Genomic DNA, 23,650 nt, shown 5'->3' with positions numbered 1-23,650 from the left:
AGGGTCCTGGGTTCAATTCCAGTCAAGGGCATATGCCTGGGTTGCGGGCTCAATCCCCACTAGGGGGTTTGCAGGAGGCAGCCAATCAATGAGTCCCTCTCATCATTGATATTTCTATCTCTCTCTCTCCTCCCCTTCTTCTCTGAAATCAATAAAAATATATTTTAAATAAATAAAATAAATGCTTATCTGGATACAGCTTGTGTGGTGTTCCAAAGGTGTTAGTGTGCTGTTTTCTAGAGTGTCTGGCTATAATTTCCCAGCGAGTCTTCATTTTGTTAGAAGAAGCATTATATAAAGATTTGGTGCCGTAACCGGTTTGGCTCAGTGGATAGAGCATCGGCCTGCGGACTGAAGGGTCCCGGATTCGATTCCGGTCAAGGGCATGTACCTTGGTTGCGGGCACATCCCCAGTCAGGGGTGTGTAGGAGGCAGCTGATCCATGTTTCTCTCTCATCGATGTTTCTGACTCTCTATCCCTCTCCCTTCCTCTCTGTAAAAAATCAATAAAACATATTTTTTTAAAAAGATTTTAAAAAAAGATTTGGTAATTAATTTTCAGGTGACAGAGATTCATTAGTCACATTTTACCCTGGCCGGCATTGCTCAGGGGTTAGAGCGTAGGCTTGCTCACCAGGGAATTGTGGGTTTGATTCCAGGTCAAGGGCAGGTACCTAGGTTGCAAGTTCGATCCCTGGCCCTGGTTGGGGTACCTGTGGAAGGCAACCAATCTCTCTCTGAAAATCAATGGAAAAAATATCCTCGGGTGAGGATTAACAACAACAACAAAAGATTAGTCACATTTAAATTTGTATTTCTAATTTTATTTGCTCAATATCAAGAGAAGTGCCTTATAAAATTCCTGCTTAAATATTTTAAGGTATTATTTGAGGTCAAATAATTCTTAAATGTTTCATAGACATTAAAAAGAGTATGTTTCAGTTAATGGACATGGGATTTTTATATATCTATTAGTGAAGTTTTTATTGCATGAGTCATTTTTTGCTATGTTCTTGTTTATTTTTTGTTTATGTTTCATTGTTTTCAGAGACTTTCTTCTATTATAAGCTTTAGTTACCCTAGCAAAAATAGTCTGTTTTCTACTTAGAATTCTTCAGGTCACCCTCCAAATTATCTCACTCTTTTTTTTCCTTCCAATACTCTTGACTTTTAGGCTGCGGGGAGGCAGCGGGGAAGAGTACTACAGAATAGCATCATAACAGTGGTCTGTGAGACTGTCTTATTCCAGTTTCTTCACTCCGTAATAGTTAGTTTTTCCTTCAATTTACATATAAAACCTGCTACAAGCTTCTTTACTGCCCTCTTCTGATCAATGCTATAGGATATAGAATATTCCTGTGTAGATACAAAGCAGGTCATATTGTGTCTTCTTTAACACAGACCATTTCCTTTAAAGGGACTATGCCACTTTCCTTAGATCATGACATTTATAATATATTAAAACAATTTAGTAATGATTTTTTATTTGGTAATCATTGCATTTCTTGCTGTTAATAAAAATCCAACCATGCTTAATTGAGATGAAATTTTAAAATATTATTATATTATTAATAATAATCACAAAAAACTGACATTCTCAGATAAAATCATATCAAACCAAATTCTGAAACCTCTTAAAAATATTAAAAAGCAATTATAAAACCAAGTCTTTCCATCTGCAGATTATAAATGATCCGCTAGCCTCAGACTTTCCATGCAGACTTGTTAGAACTTTTTGGCTCCAACTTTTATTGACCTACAAGGTCACTACAATTTGGGTCCAGTAAGTGATGTCAGAATCTGAAACAGCTTCTGTTTCATCTAAGGTAAAGAATTTAAACTGATCATAATGAGGTATGACAACCATATTTGACTAATCTACAAAGAAGAATGTGTCATTGCAATAGTAATGGCACAAGCCACCCAATTAATAAATAGAAAATTGGACAGCTAGCTTTGGAAGTTTTCCAAGAGATAAAGTACTCCTGGTTCTTTGCTTCAAAGGCAAGGCAGACCAAACCTCTTTAACTCCCTTGGGTAGAGAAAATTTTGATTTTCTGTTCTTAAATTTTATATATCAAAACCTATTCCATAATAGAGGCAGAACTACAGGACTGAGGAACTCAAATTTTATATGAAAATTATAAGTCTCATAATCTGTGATGGTCATCATAAAATTTTTTTAAAAATACAATTTTTATTGATTTCAGAGAGGAAGGGAGAAAGATAGAAACATCAATGATGAGAGAAAATCATTGATTAATTGTCTTTTGCATGCCCCATACTGAGGATTGGGCCTGCAACCTGGGCATGTGCCCTGACCGGAATTGAACCATGACCTCCTGGTTTAGCCGTGGGCAAACTACGGCCCGCAGGCCAGATCTAGCCCGTTTGAAATGAATAAAACTATTGAAAAAAAAGACCGTACCCTTTTATGTAATGATGTTTACTTTGAATTTATATTAGTTCACACAAACACTCCATCCGTGCTTTTGTTCCAGCCCTCCGGTCCAGTTTAAGAACCCATTGTGGCCCTAGATTCAAAAAGTTTGCCCACCCCTGTCCTGGTTCATAGGTCAACACTCAACCACAGGCCACAATGGCCAGGCCGTCATGAAATTTGAGGGCGCTCTTTTGGTGTTTTCTCTGCCTGTAAACAATAATGGAAATATTATAACCTTGCAATCTATAAAATGGTTTCAGTTATAACTTGCTTGATTCTTACAACAGTCTCTGCTTCATAGTGAGGGAAATTTAAGTCCTGAAATGTCAAACAGTACATTCCTGATAGAGCTAGTAAACTCCCACAGGTCTAATTGCAAGTCAGTCTCTTACTCTTGTCACTGCCAACATGGCAAACAGTGCACCTCTGTTCCTATATGGTAACTGAAACAGAGACAATAGGGAATGAAGCCATGGCAACCAATTTAACCTTTGCGTGAGCTCATTCATTTCTTTCAATGCCTCACCTAGTTTTAGGAGAAAATGGAGCCAACGGATTTCACATTAAAAGATCCCTTGAAGAACTAAATAATCAATCAGATGCTTCCTCCCCATTAGACTGGAGAGTGCTGGGGAAGAGTATGGAATTATCTCCTAATTATAACCCTGTGCTAAACTCATTCACAATTGTGGAGGGAGCCTTACTCGCCTTGTTCTATCTGAAAACAACACCACAAAGTCCTATTTGGTTGAAAAATTAGGTCATCTGATGCCAAATTACTTTTCCTACAGCACTTCTTGTTTTCTACTGGAGCACCTTTCAATTCTAGTTCCTCAATCACATCCTCAAATACCATTTTAATATAGAAAACATAACAAAACACAGGACAACGAAACTGTTCCCCAAGCCTATTAATATTGTGTGGCCTATTTACCTCTGTTCCATTGTGTCAAAATCCTGAATTTCACCAAGAAGGAAAGATGGATTGCTTTTGTTTTCTAGTCTCTAGAAGAGGAGTTGAGATGTCAGTTGAAAAGTACCTCTCTCCATCACCAGGGGAAGCTAATCAAGGAAAAATGTCTGTGGGTAGTAGATACATTAATCTCCCCCTGGATCACGGGGCTGTTATGAGGTGTAACTAATCGTATCGTTGGGACTCATCTCGCTCTGTAATAACATGCTCCACAGTGGCATGAGTGGTTGCAGGAGATGGATGTTGCATGTAAAGGAAAAAGTACTGTTCAGCTGGAATATCTGTCTGCGAACCTGTGCCTGGTGCTGTGACAGTCTGCACTGAATGCAGCTACTGTGTTTCCACAATAACACGTTTGCCATATCCTGTCATCGGCATGTTTCTGAAACTGTCTCAAGCCATCATCATGGGGCGATTTCTGATCCAAAGGTTGTTATAACAACTTAGTTCTCAAAAATGACCTCTGTCAAGGTGTCTGCTCAAGTCCACTTTTGTGCTGAGTCCAGATGCTCAGAAAATTTCTTTTTAAGAGAATCCTAAAGTATTTCAGTGACAAGGTTAATTCAGATCTTTCACAACTTCTGATTTCCAGAACAACTTCTTCCCACATTTTCTGGGCGGAAGAAGAGCACTGTGATCTCTTGCTACATGTTAAGTGCCAGTCACTTATCCACCAGCAGGTAATTGGTGGAGTGGAAAGCACCAGAATGGACCGGTCAGAAGGCCTCACTGGCACCGATTCCATGACTGGCAGGAACAGAATGTTTCTGGGCTTCCAAGAAAGGGTTGACACTCGTTTAGGTTCCTTCCTCCTTTAAAATTGTATGACTTTTTTTTAAGTTATTTATTCAAAACCTTTTTTTATGCTGCTGTCTATGAAATTAGAAAATCTTTAAGAGGCAAACATTGAGGTAATTTTTAACTTAATTTTGCATTTTAAATTTTAAAATAATTTTAAAGTATTTTAATTTAAAAAGTTAAATATTTTAATGTAAAGTATAATTTAGATTATTTTATTTCAAAAGGAAAATAACAGGAAAACCAATGAAGTACATGTTAGAAGAAGGGGTCAGATGCATGCAATATTTACTGACACTGAGACCCAGAATTTACACAGAATTTCCTGGTAGCAAAAGCAAAAGGGAAAATAATGGACTATATTTCTACTGTCTCATTTTATTTCAAAGGAACTGCATACATTTTTTCTAGAGAAATAAGCATTTTCTGGAAATAAATACTTCTTGACTGACCTATACCCTGGTGTCAATTGAAACATTTTGAAAAGGGACACTGATACGTGCTAGAGACACACTATTTAGTAAGAAACAAGCCGTCCTGTATTAAGCAGTTTGTACATCTATCAGACCAACGCCAAGAGCAGTTACACATCTGCCTTTGCTATGCTTTCCCTTTTCTCAGTGGTGAAGACTATTGCCGTATGTTTAATCAATGACTCTAATTTTATTTTTCAGAATGAAAAATCCCCAGGACGATCTGCAAGTCGATCGAGTAATATCTCAAAAGTAGGTGAACTTTATTTTCTTAATTGTTTATTGACGTCCATATTTATAATGTTTTACCTATAATTGTTATCGGTGAACAATACATGAATATGGCTTGTGAATGATTTTAACTATTTCAAGCTTTTACTGTGTTAAAAGGCATGGTTTTACACAACAAAATGAGGTAAGCTATTGTTTTCCTCTTCAGTGCTGTATGCAAAAGATCATTTGCTACTTTCAGAGTGTCATACAAAGTATCTCTTTTCCCTCGTGTTTCAAGCATTATAGAGCTGCCACATACCCACGTTGAAACTATATCAACATTCATGGTACGATTTCCATGAATTCAACGTTTCAGGAGTTTGGGTTCAATGATGCTAGAACTTAACTATTCTTGTCACCAGGGCAGGTTTTATAAATTAATTTAAGACATTAGTTTGATTCTATTTACTTAAGAGTCAACAGATGAAAGAAAAAAATACCCCCTAGGTTTATCTATAACTCTGACCAAGACACAAGAGTGTTGAAAACATTTTGGCATGGGAGAGATACTATAGATTTTTATTTTTCCCCGGCAACAAAAATTAAGAGCTATTTTCTAAAATGAGGCACTATGCGATGTGTAGGCTTGCTGCTTTGGGAAGTAAAAAGTCATTTGGAGCCATTTGTCAAATTGGAAATTTATGACTTCCAAAAATAAAGTTCAGACAGAGATGGATTGACCATGAATAAAACTTATATTACAGGACCCCTCACTTGCCAGCACCCTTCTGCAGCCTTGAACTTAATTTTGTATATGCAATTTTTATGTTTTGCCTTCAAGAGGGACCCCAAAATAGTAATAAACTTTAGGCACCATGGAACCTAAACCTACTTCCAATTTAAGGACATTTTTTAAATTTTGGGTTGTTTTTGGCAACAAAGGACTTTATTACCCATTGAAAAATAGCAGTAGCCAGACTGTCAGCTATTTTCTTGAGCTGGTTTCCCAAGATCAGTTCTTCTGAGACGATGCCAAGATGGTCAGGTGACACCTGCAGGCACACTGAGTTGATGGGGGGGGATGCAGAATCCTGAGTGTAGGAATCCCTAATATTTTTAATAGGTAGTAAGCATGCCTGTCCATTGCTCGATAGGGAGATTATATCTCTACTAGAGGCCCAGTGCATGACATTTGTGCACTGGGGGCAGGGGGCAGTTCCTGCGCCCTTTAGCAGTCCGGGAGCCCTCAGGTGGGGAGTGGGCCTAAGCCAGTTGGACATCCTTAACACTGCCTTGGAGGCAGGCCACTGTGGTTGCCAGCCATCAGCCCAGCTTCTGGCTGAGTGGCACTCCCGCTGTGGGAGCGAACTGACCACGAGGGGGCAGCTCCTGCATTGAGTGTCTGCCCCTTGGTGGTCAGTGCGCATCATAACAACCAGTTGTTCCTCCATTCAGTCAATTTGCATATTACCCTTTTATTATATAGTATGCTGCAATGCTAGCCACTATGCAAACATCCTTAAGAAGATATCCCAGAACAAAAGCAATCAATGGGTCTTCTTGTAAGAAGATGTAAGAGACACGTGGAGAATTGTAGCTCACTACATGGTACTGAACATGTCTGTTACACTCAAATCTAGGTACCTTGATAGATATTTGAGAGGCCATGTGGCTTAGGGTTAAGAGTACTAACTCTAGAGAGAGAGGATCTGAGTGCAACTTGCTGCTTACTTGGATTTTTTACCCCCTTGATAGATATTTGAGAGGCCATGTGGCTTAGTGGTTAAGAATACTAACTCTGAAAAAAAAAAAAAAGAATACTAACTCTGGAGAGAGAGGATCTGAGTGCAACTTACTGCTTACCTGGACTTTTTACTTATGTAACCCTGAGAATATCTGCATTTCCAAACTGCAGTTTGAGTTTGACATAGTGCAGCTGGTTTATTACATTTTAGACTTTTAATTTGTTCTGTAAGAAGTAAAAAAATAAAAATGTCAGGAGTACGGTTTCCTTTCTGTGAGTTCTTCCAGGCTCTGCTATGTATTAATTGTGTCATTGCGTGGGAGGCAATTAATGATAAAAGTGCATGCTATTCAGAGAGAAATGAAAAGCTCTCTTCTTAAACAGTCACTCTAATTGTACAATAGCAAAAGTCAACTATCTCACACCTGTAGGGATAAAAAGATTTCAGTGTGCATATCTATTTTTTTCTTTAAACCAATATAACTTCCCTTTTATTTGTGTTCAGAATAGTCACAAATGCTAAATACATTGTTGAGTCCTCGCTACTTTTTTATGAATCCCTAAATGATAAATTGTTCAATAAAACCATATAACTTACCAAGTATGAAATGAGAAAATCTAGCAATATTGTAGCCCTTTTATTTTAAAGTGGGGGAGAAGAAAACATTAAAAAGGAACAAGAGTATTTTTTCTCTAATTTTGTCAAAATAATATTTTATGTAAAAATATATTTTTTATGTGAAACAAAAGACTGTGAGTCTTTCAAGGATGTGATAATCATTATAACAGAGTAATTAAGAGCGTATTTTCCAGAGTAACTGCTCGGGAGGGTGAACTTCCTTAGTAACTTTGTCTGTAAAAGACAAATATATAGCAGTATCTAACTCTTGAAGTGATGCTTAGAACACTGGCTCTGTGTATTAGCTATTCTTATTATGGGGCTCATAATATTTATATTTCAGTAACAGTAAGTGCTCAGTGAGTCTTTTTGTAAGCAAATAAATTGGAGACATGTGTTATATGTATTGTGTTCTGAGTGGAATAAGAATAATTGAGACTTGATAGGATTAAAATATCAGTGATCTGACAGAATTTTATTGAACAAAATTGCATAGTCCTGCTTTCTTAAAAAGTACATATATAAAAATATTATATATAAAAATATATATAGTAAATTATCTGAGGACAGTAGCAATATTATTCATAATGGTATCCCTTATCTTTTATCAAGTTTGTTCCATCCCCTATTCTTTGATATGGGAAAATCATAGTTAATATAGGGGACTCCATTCAGAATGGGATAGCAGAAATGCCCTCCACCCACCCTGTTGAGTTTTTTTCCTACCTATTTTTTTCTGTTTCTTCCTGAACCAGCAGACCTTCTAATCACCAGTACTTGTGGAATGTCTCCCATCCGGCAGGAGTCTTATTCCATACTGCTGGAATTGATGGAGTAAGAAAAAAATCTTCCAAGTCCTCAGTGATCTTACAATAAAGGATATATATATCTTAACTGTATGACTTCCTATGCAGAAAATATGACAGAGCAGCCTGAGACTCTGAATTTTAGAAGAAGACCTGCTGGCGGGTTGGTCCTTAGCTGGCATCTGAGAACTTGGCGTCAGAAATAAAGAACCATCTTGATGGAAAAAAATGGTTCACTGTGCCTAAACAATGCAAACTATGTGATTTGTCCTAAATACTTGCTTTCCTAGAAGAGTCTAGAATTTGTAGGTACCTACATGACCAAACCCCAATAAAAACTTCAGTCATTGAGCCTCCAGTGAGTTTACCTGGTAGATATCACAGTTCACATTGTCACAATTCATTGCTGCAGGAATTAAGTGCATCCTGTACAACTCCACTGGGGGTAAACTTTTGGAAGGTTGGAAATTTTCTCTTGGTTTCCTCTGGACTTCACCCCACATGCTTTTTCCCTTTGCGGATTTTCCTTTGTACCCTTTCATAGTTATAAGTCATAGCTCAGTGTATGACTGTAAGGTCAATCCTATGAGCTGTCCTAGAAAATCACTGAACCTGGGCAGGGTCATGGGAACCCCTGGGGTATTAGTCAAAATAGTAGAGACAGAAGGCTAGGTGAGTTCAGAGAATGATCACTTCCATTTGGTGAAGACAGGATAACAACAGAGACAGTGTCTTGGAAGAGTGGTTTATAAACAGGTACTTGAAGATTGGCTGCGACTTGCTCAGCCTGCATGGCTCAGTGGTTGAGCATCAACCTATGAATCAGGAGGTCATGGTTCAATTCCAGGTCAGGGCACATGCCTGGGTTTTGGGCTTGATCCCCGGTGTGGGGCATGCACCAGGGCATGCAACTCATCATTGATGTTTCTATCTCTTCCTTCCTCTCTGAAATTTATTAAAAATATATTTTTTAAGAAAAAAAGAATGGATGTGACTTGATCTGGGAAAGTACATTTAAAGGGATATAAGTACAAGGCATGGAAGCTAGAAAGTATGGGCTACAAGGAGAAAGCTACCTAAAATAGTTTTAGGGGCCTTTGACATGGAACTTTTATAAAAGGATGCTTTCTCTTTAATCTAGTTATACAAGTGTTCTCTGGTTTGGAAACATAGAGATGGGTAAGAACCATCAAGATCCTTGAGACTTTTTTTAGTAAACATATATGAAGCTGAACATTGTTTTGGCTATTCAGGTCTGTGTAAACATGATCTTGCTGTTGTGAATATGAAATATCCAAGCATGGGATAAATAACAAAGTTGAATTGTTAGTGAACATTGAAAATTTTCTCCTTAGTCTTTACCTCTGAAACTTTTTACCATACATTGTTCAACTACAATTATACTTGAGTTTCATAGTCATGCCAACTTTTAATTTTGTATTAGTTTATATGTCGAGGTTTCTTTAGGACATATAAAACAGACTGTGGACCTTGTTTTGTTTTTTGTTTTCTTATTCTGATAAGATTTGTGTGCCTTGGATAAGTTAAAGTTGACTCAAAGCTACAGAGAAGCTATATAGAGTTAAAACAAAACAATGAATGTGCAATTGTCAAAATAACTTCAGTGTGAACATGGCAGCATTCATTTGTCCATCACTTACTAGTACTTTTTTTCTTTTTGAAAAGCTGCTTTTGATATTAGTTCTTGTTGCTTTTTAACACACATATATAACGCACAAATAGGTTCCTCAAGATGCAAAATTAGCCAAATTTGGACTTTCTTTTATTTCTTCTTGGTTGAGGGATCATTACATTCAACTAGCAACAGTATATTATGTATTTCACAAGAAAAACCTTTCAAAAGCAAACTGTCAAAAAGGAAAGAAAGCCTTGTACTTTCTATTCAAATCAACATCTAGAATTTTCTTTTCAATAAAGCACTTTATGCTTTTTCTTCTATGTAGGAAGCAGCTCACAAAATTTAATCTACTTATGAAAAGAAATTCAAAAAGCCACTATCTTAACAAAATGATATTTCATCTAGTTTTTATCATTTTCTATTATATTCCCAGGCTGCATTTACTTGACAGAGGTTCAATTAAATTATTCAGTTGATCTAGAAATACTTTGTGTAAAGTTAAGGTAAAGATAATGCATAGTGTATAAAATATTATTTCTAAAGCTTTCTCTTCTCATCTTTGTACCCTAGTTTATTGGGTAATAAACTAGGGTACACAGGGTATAGTCAATACAATTTATTCAACCAACATTTTTGTAAGGTTGTACTATGGAGAAGGCATTATATGAACCATAGCATTTTAAGTAGATGGCTTTTTTGGATCAAATACATACTTTGATTTTACTTCTGTAAATTTTCATTTCTTCACATTTTGCCAGACTTGCCTTTAAGATTCCAAATACTTTCCAACAAGGTCAAGGTGAAAGTGTTCCCCAAATGTGAAATGTACTGGAAATTCTTTCGGCTTAACCTGAGCCAAGCATTTGCATCCCTGAACAGGTGTTTAATGTACTGATTTATTGAGAGATCCATCTTGGTTTGCTTATACAAGGGACCTATAAATCAGCCATACCCTCAGACTACATACCTTTAGAGGGTAAATTTGATAGGTTGATGAAATAAAATGGGCTGGAGTACTAGGAAACAACTAAAAATAAGGTGGACTAATTTGAGAACGTTCGTAGAGCCTGAGTCCTGAGACCAAAGCTGAAAAAGAGTATAAATTCAGTTGATTTAGTAAAGTTGTGGGGGGAAGATTAAGAAAGCCTGGGACTTCTTATATCCTGAATTTTTTTTTCTTTATATACACTCAGTCCCTGAGTGATCTCATCTAGCCTCATGATTTTATATAGTATCACAGGCCAACAGCCCTCAGATAGATATCTCTAGCCCATATTTCTGCCAGGAATTTCAGACTCGAATATCCTACTCAGAATTTTCACATGAATGTGTAACGGGTATCTGTCTTAGGTCAGATCCTGAGATGAGAAAATTTTTGCAGTGATTTACTATGGGAGTGTTTCCGGTGGGAAACCTGGGTGTGAATAAACAAGAAAATGCTGCAATAGATAGATTCCCCCAAGTTTTCAAATATTTTCTGCTTCCTCATTATGGAGCAGTAACCTCACCTTCTCATAATGGTCAAGTATGATTGTTTAGTCAATTGCTGCTCTACCTACCAACCAATAAAACTGATGTTATCGAGTTCATGAGGGAAAGGTCCAGTGTATAGACAACTGATGTCCACGGTCAGGCCTTCAGTCTTTCTGGAGCCAAGTAGCATGGCCAGAACTGCTTTCCAAGCTCTGAAGAGAGCTCTGCTGAGATCTTATGGCCTTGAACACTAGGATTTTCACGGCAATACTCTTTTTGGGACTAGCATTCTTTTTAAATATATATATTATTGATTTTTTTACAGAGAGGAAGGGAGAGGGATAGAGAGTTAGAAACATCGATGAGAGAGAAACATGGATCAGTTGCCTCCTGCACATCCCCCACTAGGGATGTGCCCGCAACCGAGGCACATGCCTTTGACTGGAATCGAACCTGGGACCCCTGAGTCCGCAGGCCAATGCTCTATCCACTGAGCCAAACCAGTTAGGGCGGGACTAGCATTCTTATTTACCGTAGTAACCCATGGTATTTGCCACTTATTATGGCTCTTGCATCTAGGCTGCATGTACTGTAGCTGAAATTGCTGCAGAAACTTCTCTTTTTCCAGGTCCCATTCAAAACGAGTGATCTGAGAAAAGGTCTAAGCATTATCCCAAAGTTTGGTTTTGGCTGCCTCTAAATCCCAGAGTCACACCAACCACTCTGGGTCTTTCTTAATAGTAAAATGAAATGCAGAGTTTGTCCTAAGCTCTGAAGGGAATGTCTTGATAAGAAACACATGGAACCCCTGAAAACTTTACTGATTTTGTCAGTTCCAGAATGTTTGCAGACTGTTTCTCCTGTCCTTGGAGCACACTCATCCTCACAAGGCATTCTGATTATTGGCACTCAGTTCTCAACACACTGACTTCTTGCAGTTTCTTAAATACATGCATGTGCCTCAGGCAATTTGCCCTCCAGGCTCCTGCTACCCACAGGGCTCATTCCCCAGATATCTGCCAGATTGGTTTCCTTGATTTTCCCCCCATTCCTTCTTAGATACCACCTTATCAGTGAAGACCTATCTCCTTTTTTTGCTGTATTTTTCTTTAAGTATTTTATTATGATCTGCAAGTTATGTATTACTTGTTTAAGTTCTATGAGAGCAAGAACTTTATTTCCTTGTTCAATACTGCTTTCTCAGCACATAGAAAAGTGACTGATGAGTAGTATACACTCAGTAAACATGTATTGGATGAATAGAGCCTGTTTTGTTTTGTTAGCTTTAGAACATATGTTCTTAAAAGGAATCTGTGGGTGTGTAGAGTAGTGTTCCTTGGATCAGACCAGTCTATGAACTTGTTGTTAGCAATACACACAAGATAGAAAGTATAAGTGTTTGTAATAGAATAGAGGCCCAGTGCACAAAATTCGTGCATGGGTAGGGTCACTAGCGACTGCTGGCTGCCGGCCGGGGCCTCCGTTCCCCAGCTGCCAGCTGCCAGCTTATATATATATATATATATATGCCTCACCCAGATGCTCAGTACCAGTCACCTACTCTCAGCTTCTCTTAATGTTTTCAGATAATTCATCAGCTGCCTCCTTGTCCAGAGAATTGTCATAAGTCAAGTGGTGGCCTTTCACACTGGATGCATAACAAATGTGGATTTTTTTGTATATTACACTTTAACACCCACTAAAGAATATCTATTGCAGGAGAAACACCAAGTAATCAGATGGAAAGGGTCACTTCCTTTCACACTGGATGCATAACAAATGAGGATTTTTTTGTATATTACACTTTCATACCCACTAAAGAATATCTATTGCAGAAGAAACACTAAGTAATCAGATGGAAAGGGTCACTTCCTTTCACACTGGATGCATCACAAATGAGGATTTTTTGTATATTACACTTTAACACCCACTAAAGAGCATCTATGGCAGAAGAAACACCAAGTGATCAGATGGAAAGGATCACTTATCCAGTGGATTTCAGCCAGCCACTGTCCCATAGATGGAGTGGCCATGGTGGCAGAGAAGGAGACCGTGCATAGGCAGCAGTACTGTAGACTCCTCCTTATGAAGGGTGTCCTAGCTGCCTCCACTGCGTGGCTTGTCAGAAGCAAGGCTTTTGTTGAGCTGCCATTACCCTTCTCCCCACTTTTAGGACCATTTATCAAGAAGACCAACCAGCCACTTAATGGCAACTTGGTTGCATCAGATACCTTCCAGTTTGGGTTTGCCTCTCATGTAGGCCAGGACTGGAGTGAAGTAAGTAAAGCACGAGGCTCAGACACAAAATTTAAGAGGGCACCAAAAACTCAGCAATAAGGTAAATGTGCAATAGTTTGTCATGCAATACAAATGTCGTGCAAAAATTCCATGATAAATAAAATGTCAACATTTTAAAGAAAAACAGGATCCTAGTTGCAGCCAGAGGCCAGAGGAAAAATCTGTGTTACTGATGTTCTATTTATTTTAAGTTTTTTATGTTTGTTTTATCATGGGATTTTTTGCATTTGGTTTCTGTAAAAATACCGCTTTAAAATATTTTTATCTTCATTTCTGAGTTTTTGGTGCCCTCCCCCCCTTACATAATGTGCCTGAGGTGATTGCCTCACCCCCTCACGTTAGTCCTGGCGCTGTGCTTCATGTGACCGCTGAGAACTGATGGTTCAGTCTACTAATATAGGGTTCTGCCTAACGTCCCCTCAGACCCAGGGACTCATTTAGAGCCAAAGGTTTGGCAATGGATGTATGGCATGGGATCCATGCCTCTTAGCAGGTGCCCATCAGCCAGATGCTGCCATCAAATACAGCCATTACATGCCCTTTAGAAGATGCATCAATCAGAGATATCAGCTTAGAAAAGACATCCTGGGAGAATGAGACAACAGTCCTACAAAATGCAGTGTTTTTAAACCAACAGCCACTAAGTGGTGCTTTGCCTCTTATGGGTAGAATAGTTGGGTCTAGGGCAGCCATGGGCAAACTACGGCCCGTGGGCCGGATCCGGCCCATTTGAAATGAATAAAACTAAAAAAAAAAGACCGTACCCTTTTATGTAATGATGTTTACTTTGTATTTATATTAGTTCACACAAACACTCCATCCATGCTTTTGTTCCGGCCCTCCGGTCCAGTTCAAGAACCCATTGTGGCCCTCGAGTCAAAAAGTTTGCCCACCCCTGGTCTAGGGGATAAGGGATAGAAATAGGCGTCACCTGGCTCACCCTACTCCCAGTGGGGAATTTGTGCTTCCCACATACATTATGTTAGGTTCCATGGGTTTATAAGTCCTGGTTCACAGAGGGGACCCTTTCACCTGAGGACATAGAGTCCCACTCAACTTAGAGCTCCCTCGGCTAGTAGCCCAGTGAAGAAATCTGTTCCCATTCTAGCAGGAACAATTAACCCTCATCCCCACCAGAGAGTTCTGCTACATTATGGAACTTGGAGAACTAGATTTGCTCTGCAAGTGATCCACCAGGGCATCTCTGTCCCTTGCACTGCTGTGGCTGTACATGGGCGAGTATAGCAACAATGGCCTGACAAGAGCTTGGTAACCAGGGACTCAGTTCCTTCAGGCAAGTCACCTAGATCAGTAGAAGGACTGTGCAGGGAGGGAGACGATGAACAACAGGTATGACCTCCAGACCAAATGTTGCAACGGGAGCTGTATTTCATTCCACTTATCCTCCTCTTGTTTTTCTAATAAGCATAACCAATCAGATTCCTGGAGAAGCTCTGTTGAGGTGGAGTGAACCTGATGTGAGTCACAAGTGGACCTAGGTGATCCAAGGAATCATCTAGAGTGGATGCTGTTGTTTCCCCTCCCAGATCCCTGCTGCAGGCCAGTGCCCCACACCCTGCTGCTGAGGGTGTTGGCTGATAATACACAGCTGCTCACTCTCCAAAGACCTGCCTTTGGCCACACAGGAACTCTCTCATCCAGGAGGCTATACACTCCCTTACTCCCAAAAGGTCAATGGTACTTGACAGAATGGGGGCACTGATCCCTTGCCTCAAACTGGGACTAATACTTGGTGTGATTTTTGTGCCAGAGCTTCGCTATAGGATCAGCTGAAGCTAATGTCCAAATAAGACAACGTTCTGAGTAGATGTACTAGCATAGCTCCTTCTCTATCATTTCTTTGCTCTTTCCACTTATAAAAGCTGGACCCTAGCAAATCACTTGGACAATTTTTTTCTTCCTCTTTTTAAAAATTATTTGATTAAATTTATTGGGTGGCATTCCTTAATAAAATGATATAGGTTTCAAGTGTACAATTCTAAAATACATCATCTGTACATTGTATTGTGTGTTCACCACCCAAAATTAAACCTCCTTCCATCAACATTTATCTCCCTTTTCCCCTGTTCTACCCTCCCACCCCTCTTTTTCTCTGGTAATCACCATTATTGTCTGTGCCTGTGAGCTTCTTGTTTCAGGCTCTCCATCTAGGGAATCTGACCTAAGCAGTTTAGAAAATTTTATAGCAATTTTACATTCTTACAAAATCTAATCACAAGCTATTTTTAAATTATATATTTTCAGAAAATTAGTCCATAAAGGATTGGAAAGAAAGAAAGAAAGAGAAAGAGAACTAGTCCTTCATCACTGATAATTTGAGAAGCACTGCTGTGGAGCATACAATATGTTTTTAGAAGATGCATATTTTGGAATTGTCTAGAGTGCTTAGGAGATCCGTGTGTGTGTGTGTGTGTGTGTGTGTGTGTGTGTGTGTATTCATGTCTTTTGGAAGGAAGAATACTTGTTTTTCATCAAATGAAAAAATTACAAAGAGAATTATATCACATAGTAGTTTTGGAGAAATACAAATAAATAATAAATCTTTTGAATGATGATGATGAGCTTTGTTTGTTTGGCTATAACTGGAACAATCTTCCCTATTTTTGTAAAACAAAATGCAACAGCATCTACGATTTTTCCCTCATACATCAAATAGAGTACCTACTTATTGTATGCAAAAATTATTTTAGGTGCTAGAGATTCAAAGCTGTCAGAGCTACTAAAATCACTGCCATCATGAAATGTATATTCTAGGATTATTGCAGTCATTGGATTGTTATCTTTAGCTGAAAAGTGTTTCGGGCTTCGGGATTTTTGTTTGCTTGTTTTCATATTTCCATCTAGGACAGGCCTCCATAACTCTCCTGGATCCTAAGAACTAAGAAAAGCCATATGTTTGGGAAGCTCTGGGAATAGCTACAGGTCAGCTAAAGCATTTTGCTAAATGCTTTCAGCTAAAACATTTTGAGGATCTAGGATTACTAGTACTGGAGGCAGACTTGGAAAGCTGATGATCTGACCATTGGTTGAGGTGGCCTCTGTGGCCACAACCAAAGCCTTTGGTCCAAAGGTGATAAAGGAGAACACCCTGCATGGACCATGGTTCGGATACTATAATAGTAGCCAGCTTTTGTTTACCAATTAAATTATGTCTGAGGCCTCACATGTATTCTGGCAAGCAATAGCTACAGCAGACTTTGAAATATATCCTCTCCTTTTTCCTGTAATATGGTCCTTAAATGATATAATCTTTATTTAATTATGATTTCTTTCAATATTAGTACCAGGTTTAATTTGTTCAGCCTTCAGAGAAGAGGAAGATTTGGAGGTACTTTTTAAAATGTACTTTAACATGACCGACACTTGGATGGTTGGTGGGGAAAGGGATTCAGCTCTAAAGCATGAAATTTTGGCTTCATGATTTCCAAGGGCTGTTTTTAAATTCCACTTTTAAGTATTGCCAGTGATTAAATCTCTGAACATCTGTGAAGGAGTTGGGATCAATAACATTTTATCTCATCCAGCACTTAGTAGATGGATATACTCTTCTTTCAATGTTTAACCAGATTGCATTCTATTGCCTCTGAACATCCCTTCAAAAGAGGATGGCTCTCTTTGAGGAAAGTCCAGAATCAAAATAATTTTAGTTGAAAACAATTAGTTGTTAAGAAAGACTTTTTGTGGAGGTGAAATTCAGAAACAAAGCTGTAGATTGACTCATGAATCAGACACATGGAGCATGGGATTACTGTTGGCATCTATGCCTGTGTCTCCTTAGCCGAAGAACTCTGGCTGTCACCAGGAGTGTAGACAGCTGAAATCTTCTGACCCAATGTCCAGCCAAGTACAGGCTCCTAGAGAACTCAGAAAATAGGTCATGCCAACTACTCAGTGGGAGAGAGCAGGGGAATAGAGTGCTAAGACATTAAGCAAGACTGGCAGTGGCTCATTTGGCATATATCAAATAGATTTCCTATATCAAATGGACCAATTCATTTTAACTTAAATTCTACTATTGGACTTGCAATATTTTTAAGTTCCCTTTATTTCCTATAATATATATTAGTAGATTTGTGAAATGAATTTAGGATCTTGTGTCTTTTAAACCTGTCTAATGATGTGAACAGTTTTCACCTATTTTACTGATGATTCTGGAAGTCTTTCTGCAAGAGCATGGGTCCTTCAGGTCAAGATGAAAAGATTTGTTTTAGGACATATATAGAAAAATATTCTATAACAGGTGAATTTTCATTAGGAGTAGCTGGTTATTTACTCTACAACAGTACTGTTTAATATGGTAGCCATTAGCTAGGTGGCTATCTAAATTTAAATTAATTACAATTATATAAAATTTTAAAGTAAGTCCTTTAGTTGCTTACCCACATTTCAAGTGCTCAATGGCTGCAAGTGCTTAGTGGTTACTATATTGGAAAATGTGGCTACAGCATATTTCTGTCATCATAGAAAGTTTTATCAGGTGGACACTGCTATATAGAAGGTATGTGAAAAGAAATAAGTGAAGGGTGCCTAGATGTTTTTAACACAACTAGAAAAATAATCCCAACTTGGGCAATATATGATAATATTTAAAATTTCAATATGTGAGTTCTTAAATCTTGATACCTGCCATTTATTTAGCCCTGCTTAATATGAAATAATGAAGAGCAAAAACTAGTGATCATGAATGGGTCAGCCCCAGGGAATTAATGACTCAGCTCTAATTGTTGTGACTGTGGTAATATAATAATGTTGGAGGTTGTTTTTCCAGACCAGATCATAAAGCTAAAGTGGGCCAGTATTCTAGTTCCCATTAGAATTCTAAAAGGAAATGGATAACATGTAGTTGTATGGTACCAGGGTGGAAAATCTCTTGCAGCTGATCGTCTGTATCATTACACAGAGCAGAAACAGAAAGCAACCTTGCAGTTGTAGTTCCTTTTCCAAAGAAGGGATTTTTGTGAATGAGACTGATTACATTAAATTTATTTATAATTTTTGCAGATACTCATATATTTCAATATAATCAATCTCTGGAGAAATGGGAATATACAAAGTCTAACCAGTCATAAATTAATAGTTTTCTGGGATGTTGGGGATGAGGTGGGGGTAGGACATGGTACATGCAAGAGGAATGAATGTTGTCCGTTGATACTCTAAGCCAGCGGTTCTCAACATGTGGGTCGCGACCCCTTTGGAGGTCGAACGACCCTTTCACAGGGGTCGCCTAAGACCATCCTGCATATCAGATATTTACAGTACGATTCATAACAGTAGCAACATTACAGTTATGAAATAGCAACGAAAATAATTTTATGGTTGGGTCACAACATGAGGAACTGTATTTAAAGGGCCAGAAGGTTGAGAACCACTGCCTAAGCCATCATAATTTTCTCCCTCGGGCCTTCTTCAAATAAAAAAATGCAATGCAGGAAAAGTTAATCTGAAATCAAATTAGTATTTATTTTCCTTGAATATTTTTAGGGTCAATGAACTATATAAAATTTCTTTAAATTTATATAATCTAGCACAGTAGCTTGATGCATGCACCCTTGAATTTTTTACTTATGATTTTATTTTAGAAAATAATTTAATTTTGCAGATTTTATCACTCATAAGAATAGATTACATTTAGTTCTAGCAACTATAAAGATTCATCAGTCAAGGACTAGGACATATCCTAGTTCAAATTCTGTAAGTTAAAGAAGGGGGGGTGGGGGCATTGTTTAAGTCATTAAAGGTTTAAGAAGTCAGGGTGTTCGGTCATCTTTCACTCACTTAAACAAAAGATGAGATGTTGACATGTTTTCCATAGCATTACACCAATAGCTCCTCTCACTGCCTTTCTCCTTTTCTGTTATTTCTTAGAATATTAAATATCAATTATATTTTCACACTTTTATGACCTTGAATTGGTCCTCTTTTTTTCTACATTACAATTGAATCATGTTCTTTTGCTTCTCTCACCTACATTTATTTGGTTACCTGCAATCGCCTAATATTTGTTTCCTTGATCACCTCCCCTATTTTTGAGCTCCCTCCATACATCCTGCAGTGAGGAGAATGTTGGCAGCTGTGTTGTTAATATAATTAATGTTCATAGTCAATTTGGAATGACTAGGCCAAATAAATCCACTCTGGGACTTGAAGTACCCAATTTGGCTGTCTTTGTTGATCAGATTAACTGGATAATGGTCAAATCTCTATCTCACTAATTACTACCGAGACACATCATATATTCCCTCATTTGATTCTCATTGAAATTTGCAATCAGAGCTCTATGAAGGAATAGGGACATCTAAATAGCTCCAATTTGAGCTGAAATTCAATAACCACTTGCATTGTTTTCCATCTCATCTTTCTGCTGAAGTGAGGAAAAGGGGAAATTATAATAGTACATCTTTCATGCTGCCACCAGGGAAAAGGTGAATGAAAGGAACTCTATATCCACTATACATAAAACTCATAAACATAATGCAACCTCTCACAACATACTGAAATTCTCAGACCTAAGAACTTTTTATTTTTATCCTTAAAAATGAAAATACAATAATTAATTACTTTTTTTGACACATCACAGGCCTTCAATCTGCCGGAAGGAAAATTTTTGCTGGCCAAACCATGATAAAGTCGTATTTTATTCATTAATTCAGCAAACATGTTTTGTACTTGTTTTGTGATAAATGAAAAAAATATATAGCTTCTTCCCTCTTAGAATGTACATTGAACTTGTGAGGCTATTTGACAGTTAACCCAATGATTACAGTTCCATATTAAATGCTTTGTTTGTCATTTCATTCTTGGCATTTTCATTCTTTCAAGAAGATTGTTGCAGTGGTTCTCAACCTTCCTAATGCCGCGACCCTTTAATACAGTTCCTCATGTTGTGGTGACCCCCAACCATAAAATTATTTTCGCTGCTACTTCATAACTGTAATTTTGCTACTGTTATGAATCATAATGTAAATATCTGATATGCTATATGTGTTTTCCAATGGTCGCGACCCACAGGTTAAGAACCACTGGTAAAGTAAGGAAAAAAAAAACACTGAAACTCACTTTTTGTGCCTGCCCATCTGAAAAAAGAAATAGACTAAAAACATGTATGGAAAAACTAATAACAAATTTGCAGGTCTCTGATTCATGTATGAAAAGATAAATTGTACATAGTTTGGAAAGACTTTAATAGGACATTAGAGTTTAGTTTTGCAAAAGCATCCTTGCTCTGAGAACAGAATAAGATTGCTAAAAATAATAAAAATGACAGTAATTATTTAATGGTTCCACACATATTTCATTTGATTACTATAGCCATGAGTTTTTCACAGTGAGTTTTAATAGCAGACACATTTTCTACATGGGCGTACACTATATAAAAGAGCATTTTTCTTATGTCAGCTGAGTTTCTGACTTGCTATTTTTGTGTAAATGGACAAAAATAATGATAGTTAACATTTATTGCAAACTAAAGTGTCAAGTACTGAGCTAAACACTTAACCTGGGAAATAAGGATTCTTTACTTTAGGTATTCAGGAAAATCAGACTTTATGATGTTCATAAATAGTTCAGTAAGTATACATTCAGGATACTTGAGGGCAATTTCAAGAAAAATGTTGACAGAAATATGACCCATCTATCCATCTTTCCACATACCTTTGGCCTGCCATGTTCATTCACTTTTATATGAACCCAAATGTGGAAATAGAATAACATATGATTTATAGAGAGATCTTTCTGCCTGAGTATAAATAGAAGCCTTGCTTGCTGCTTAATACATAATAAAATTATATTTAAATTAGGACATTTTATATTGAAAATTATTTTGTGATTAGTCCAGTACAGGATTGCTTTTTAAGGTTTTTGAGGTTGGAGATTTACTATGTTTTTATTAATATTAATAAGGAGACATAATGAGCACCTGTAACTTGTTGTTTATTGACCACCTACTATGTGTCAAGCAACCTAGTTGGTAGAGGAAACAGAAACCCTTACCCCTTAGCAGTGAGAGTACATCGTATCCCTTCTAGTTTTCAGTCCTCACTTTGCAATAATGCCCAGATTCAGTTAGTCTCTTATCTTAAAAATTTTCTAAATAAACAACAGAGAGTAATCTCTATAGCTTCCAAAATCTAGAGGGTAAATATCAAACTCAGGTGTCACCTTTGTGCAAAGTAGAAAAAGGCACCATTACTCAAGATATTATACTAGCATCTGTCATTAAATTGTCATATTGTGTACTGAATTTATTATTTTTTAAATATATTTTTATTGATTTCAGAAGAAAGGGAGAGATAGAAACATAAATGATGAGAGAGAATCATTGATTGGCTGCCTCCTGCATGCCCCCCATTTGGGGATCGAGCTCATAACCCAGGTATGTGCCCTGACCAGGAATGGAACCATGACCTCCTGGTTCTTAGGTGATGCTCAACAATGAGCCATGCCAGTCGAGCTGTAAAGACTTTATTAAAACACAACATTTTCCTGCCATCTGATTGAAAATTACTTTACTAAACTATAATGGCTATGATGTGAATGGCACCCCTAAAGTGCAGTATACAACATGCACAAATGGACATGCCAATCTGAAAAGTCTCCTGCAGGTTTTCCTACATCTCCCTTTACTCGGCTTGAGATGGATGGAAACATTCTCTTAACCACACTGAATAGCGCTTCTCTGCTATCAATCTTGTCTTCCATACATAGCCTGAAGGTAGTTAATGGCCTGGAAATGTCACAAAACTAGTTTGTGGATGCCATCTCTTCACAAACCCTGCATAGACATAGTAGCAACAGTTCTTTAAAGTATGGGGATCCTGTTCACCTGTTCTAAGGTACAGTTCAGAAATAAGAATAATCCCATCTGACATAGTCCCATTAACATCTGGTTATTATTCAGCAAGTGCTTATTGAAATATATATAATCTCAGAAGCAGTGCCAAGGACTAGAGCCTTGAAATTTACAGCGTAATGAGTTATTCAAACAGTCATAAAATCATACAAATGCATGACAGTAAACTTTGATAAGGGTTATGAAGGAATTTTAAGTCATAGTAGAGTATATTGGAGCACAGGTTGGATAATGATTCAGGATTTATCTCTCAGAGATGACAATTCTAAATTTAAGAAATGATATTCACAGGGAGTAAGTGTATGGGGAGGGGAAGATGAGAAGTCTGAAGATAGAGTTGCAAGAAACTCTTCTAGGTCCACGAGGAAGGATGACAGGAGCCCGTGAAGCACAAAAGAAGCGGCAAGAGAGATCGACACCAACCTGGAGAGTGCTGAGCCACAGGGGACTGAAAGGAAGACTGCTTCAAAAAGAGCTGGTGTTCTGGAGAGCAAACCTCCTCCGAGAGTTTAGGCAGCATTAATATTCAGAGAAGACTATTAAGTTTGACAAAGATGCAAATGCTAGTCACCTTCAACTTCAGAAAAAAGGTCCTGAGTTTTATGATAAAGACACGGGGAGGATATTATAGCTTTCCCAAGGAAAAAATAGGCTGTGGTATCCAAAAAAGGTTTTCTTTTTTTTTAAGTTTAGCCTGAGCTGAATTTTATAGGGTAAAGTAATATTGGGATAAAAAAGGAAGATAGGAACAATTTGTGCAAAACCGTAGAGAAACAAAAGAGAATGACACATTTTGGAACTGCTAGTGTTTGGAGTGAACAGATTGAGATAGAACCAAGACAAGTAGGGACCTGATCGTGTAAGATCCTTGGACTAAGTGACAGAGTAGAGCTTACAATGAATGTCGGAAGGAAAATTGAAAGATTTAACACAGGAAAATAACATAAAAGATCTGAGTTTTAGTAAGAACACTGTAGAAGTAAGGTTGATAAGTTTAGAAAAAGACAAAAAACAAAACAAAACAAACAAAAAAAAACAAGAGATCAGCTAAAAGACAATTGCAGCTGACCCAAGTGACACATGGAAGTGGAAGAAATAGAGATGAATATGGGATATTCTTTAAAAAGCCGAATATACAGCACTTGAAGAATCTGGAGGTTGAGGACTAGGTGAGGGAGGAGCCTAGGATGATGTTCAGGTTTCCATCCTTTTTACCAGGGTGAATGCATGGGGTATAGACTGCCATTTACTGCTAAAGAGGACGCAGAGTAAAAGAATACAGGATTGGGGCCCGACCCACAA

At 37.8% G+C, this 23,650-nt stretch overlaps 1 protein-coding gene across 1 annotated transcript in view; it reads left to right on the top strand.

The window, feature by feature from the left end:
• MARCH1 (membrane associated ring-CH-type finger 1) overlaps positions 1–23,650 on the top strand; it is a 247,043-nt gene that overhangs the window by 115,332 nt on the left and 108,061 nt on the right. Inside the window, exon 2 of the mRNA XM_006771061.2 lies at positions 4,889–4,939. Within this exon, the coding sequence (XP_006771124.1) occupies positions 4,889–4,939 (51 nt within the window). The remainder of the gene's footprint in view (positions 1–4,888; positions 4,940–23,650) is intronic.

The sequence above is a fragment of the Myotis davidii genome, unplaced genomic scaffold (genome assembly GCF_000327345.1).
Source record: "Myotis davidii unplaced genomic scaffold, ASM32734v1 scaffold225, whole genome shotgun sequence".
NCBI classification, from domain to species: Eukaryota; Metazoa; Chordata; class Mammalia; order Chiroptera; family Vespertilionidae; genus Myotis; species Myotis davidii.
The sequence above is the reverse complement of the archived record's forward strand: the minus strand, read 5'-3'. Positions and strand labels throughout refer to the sequence as shown.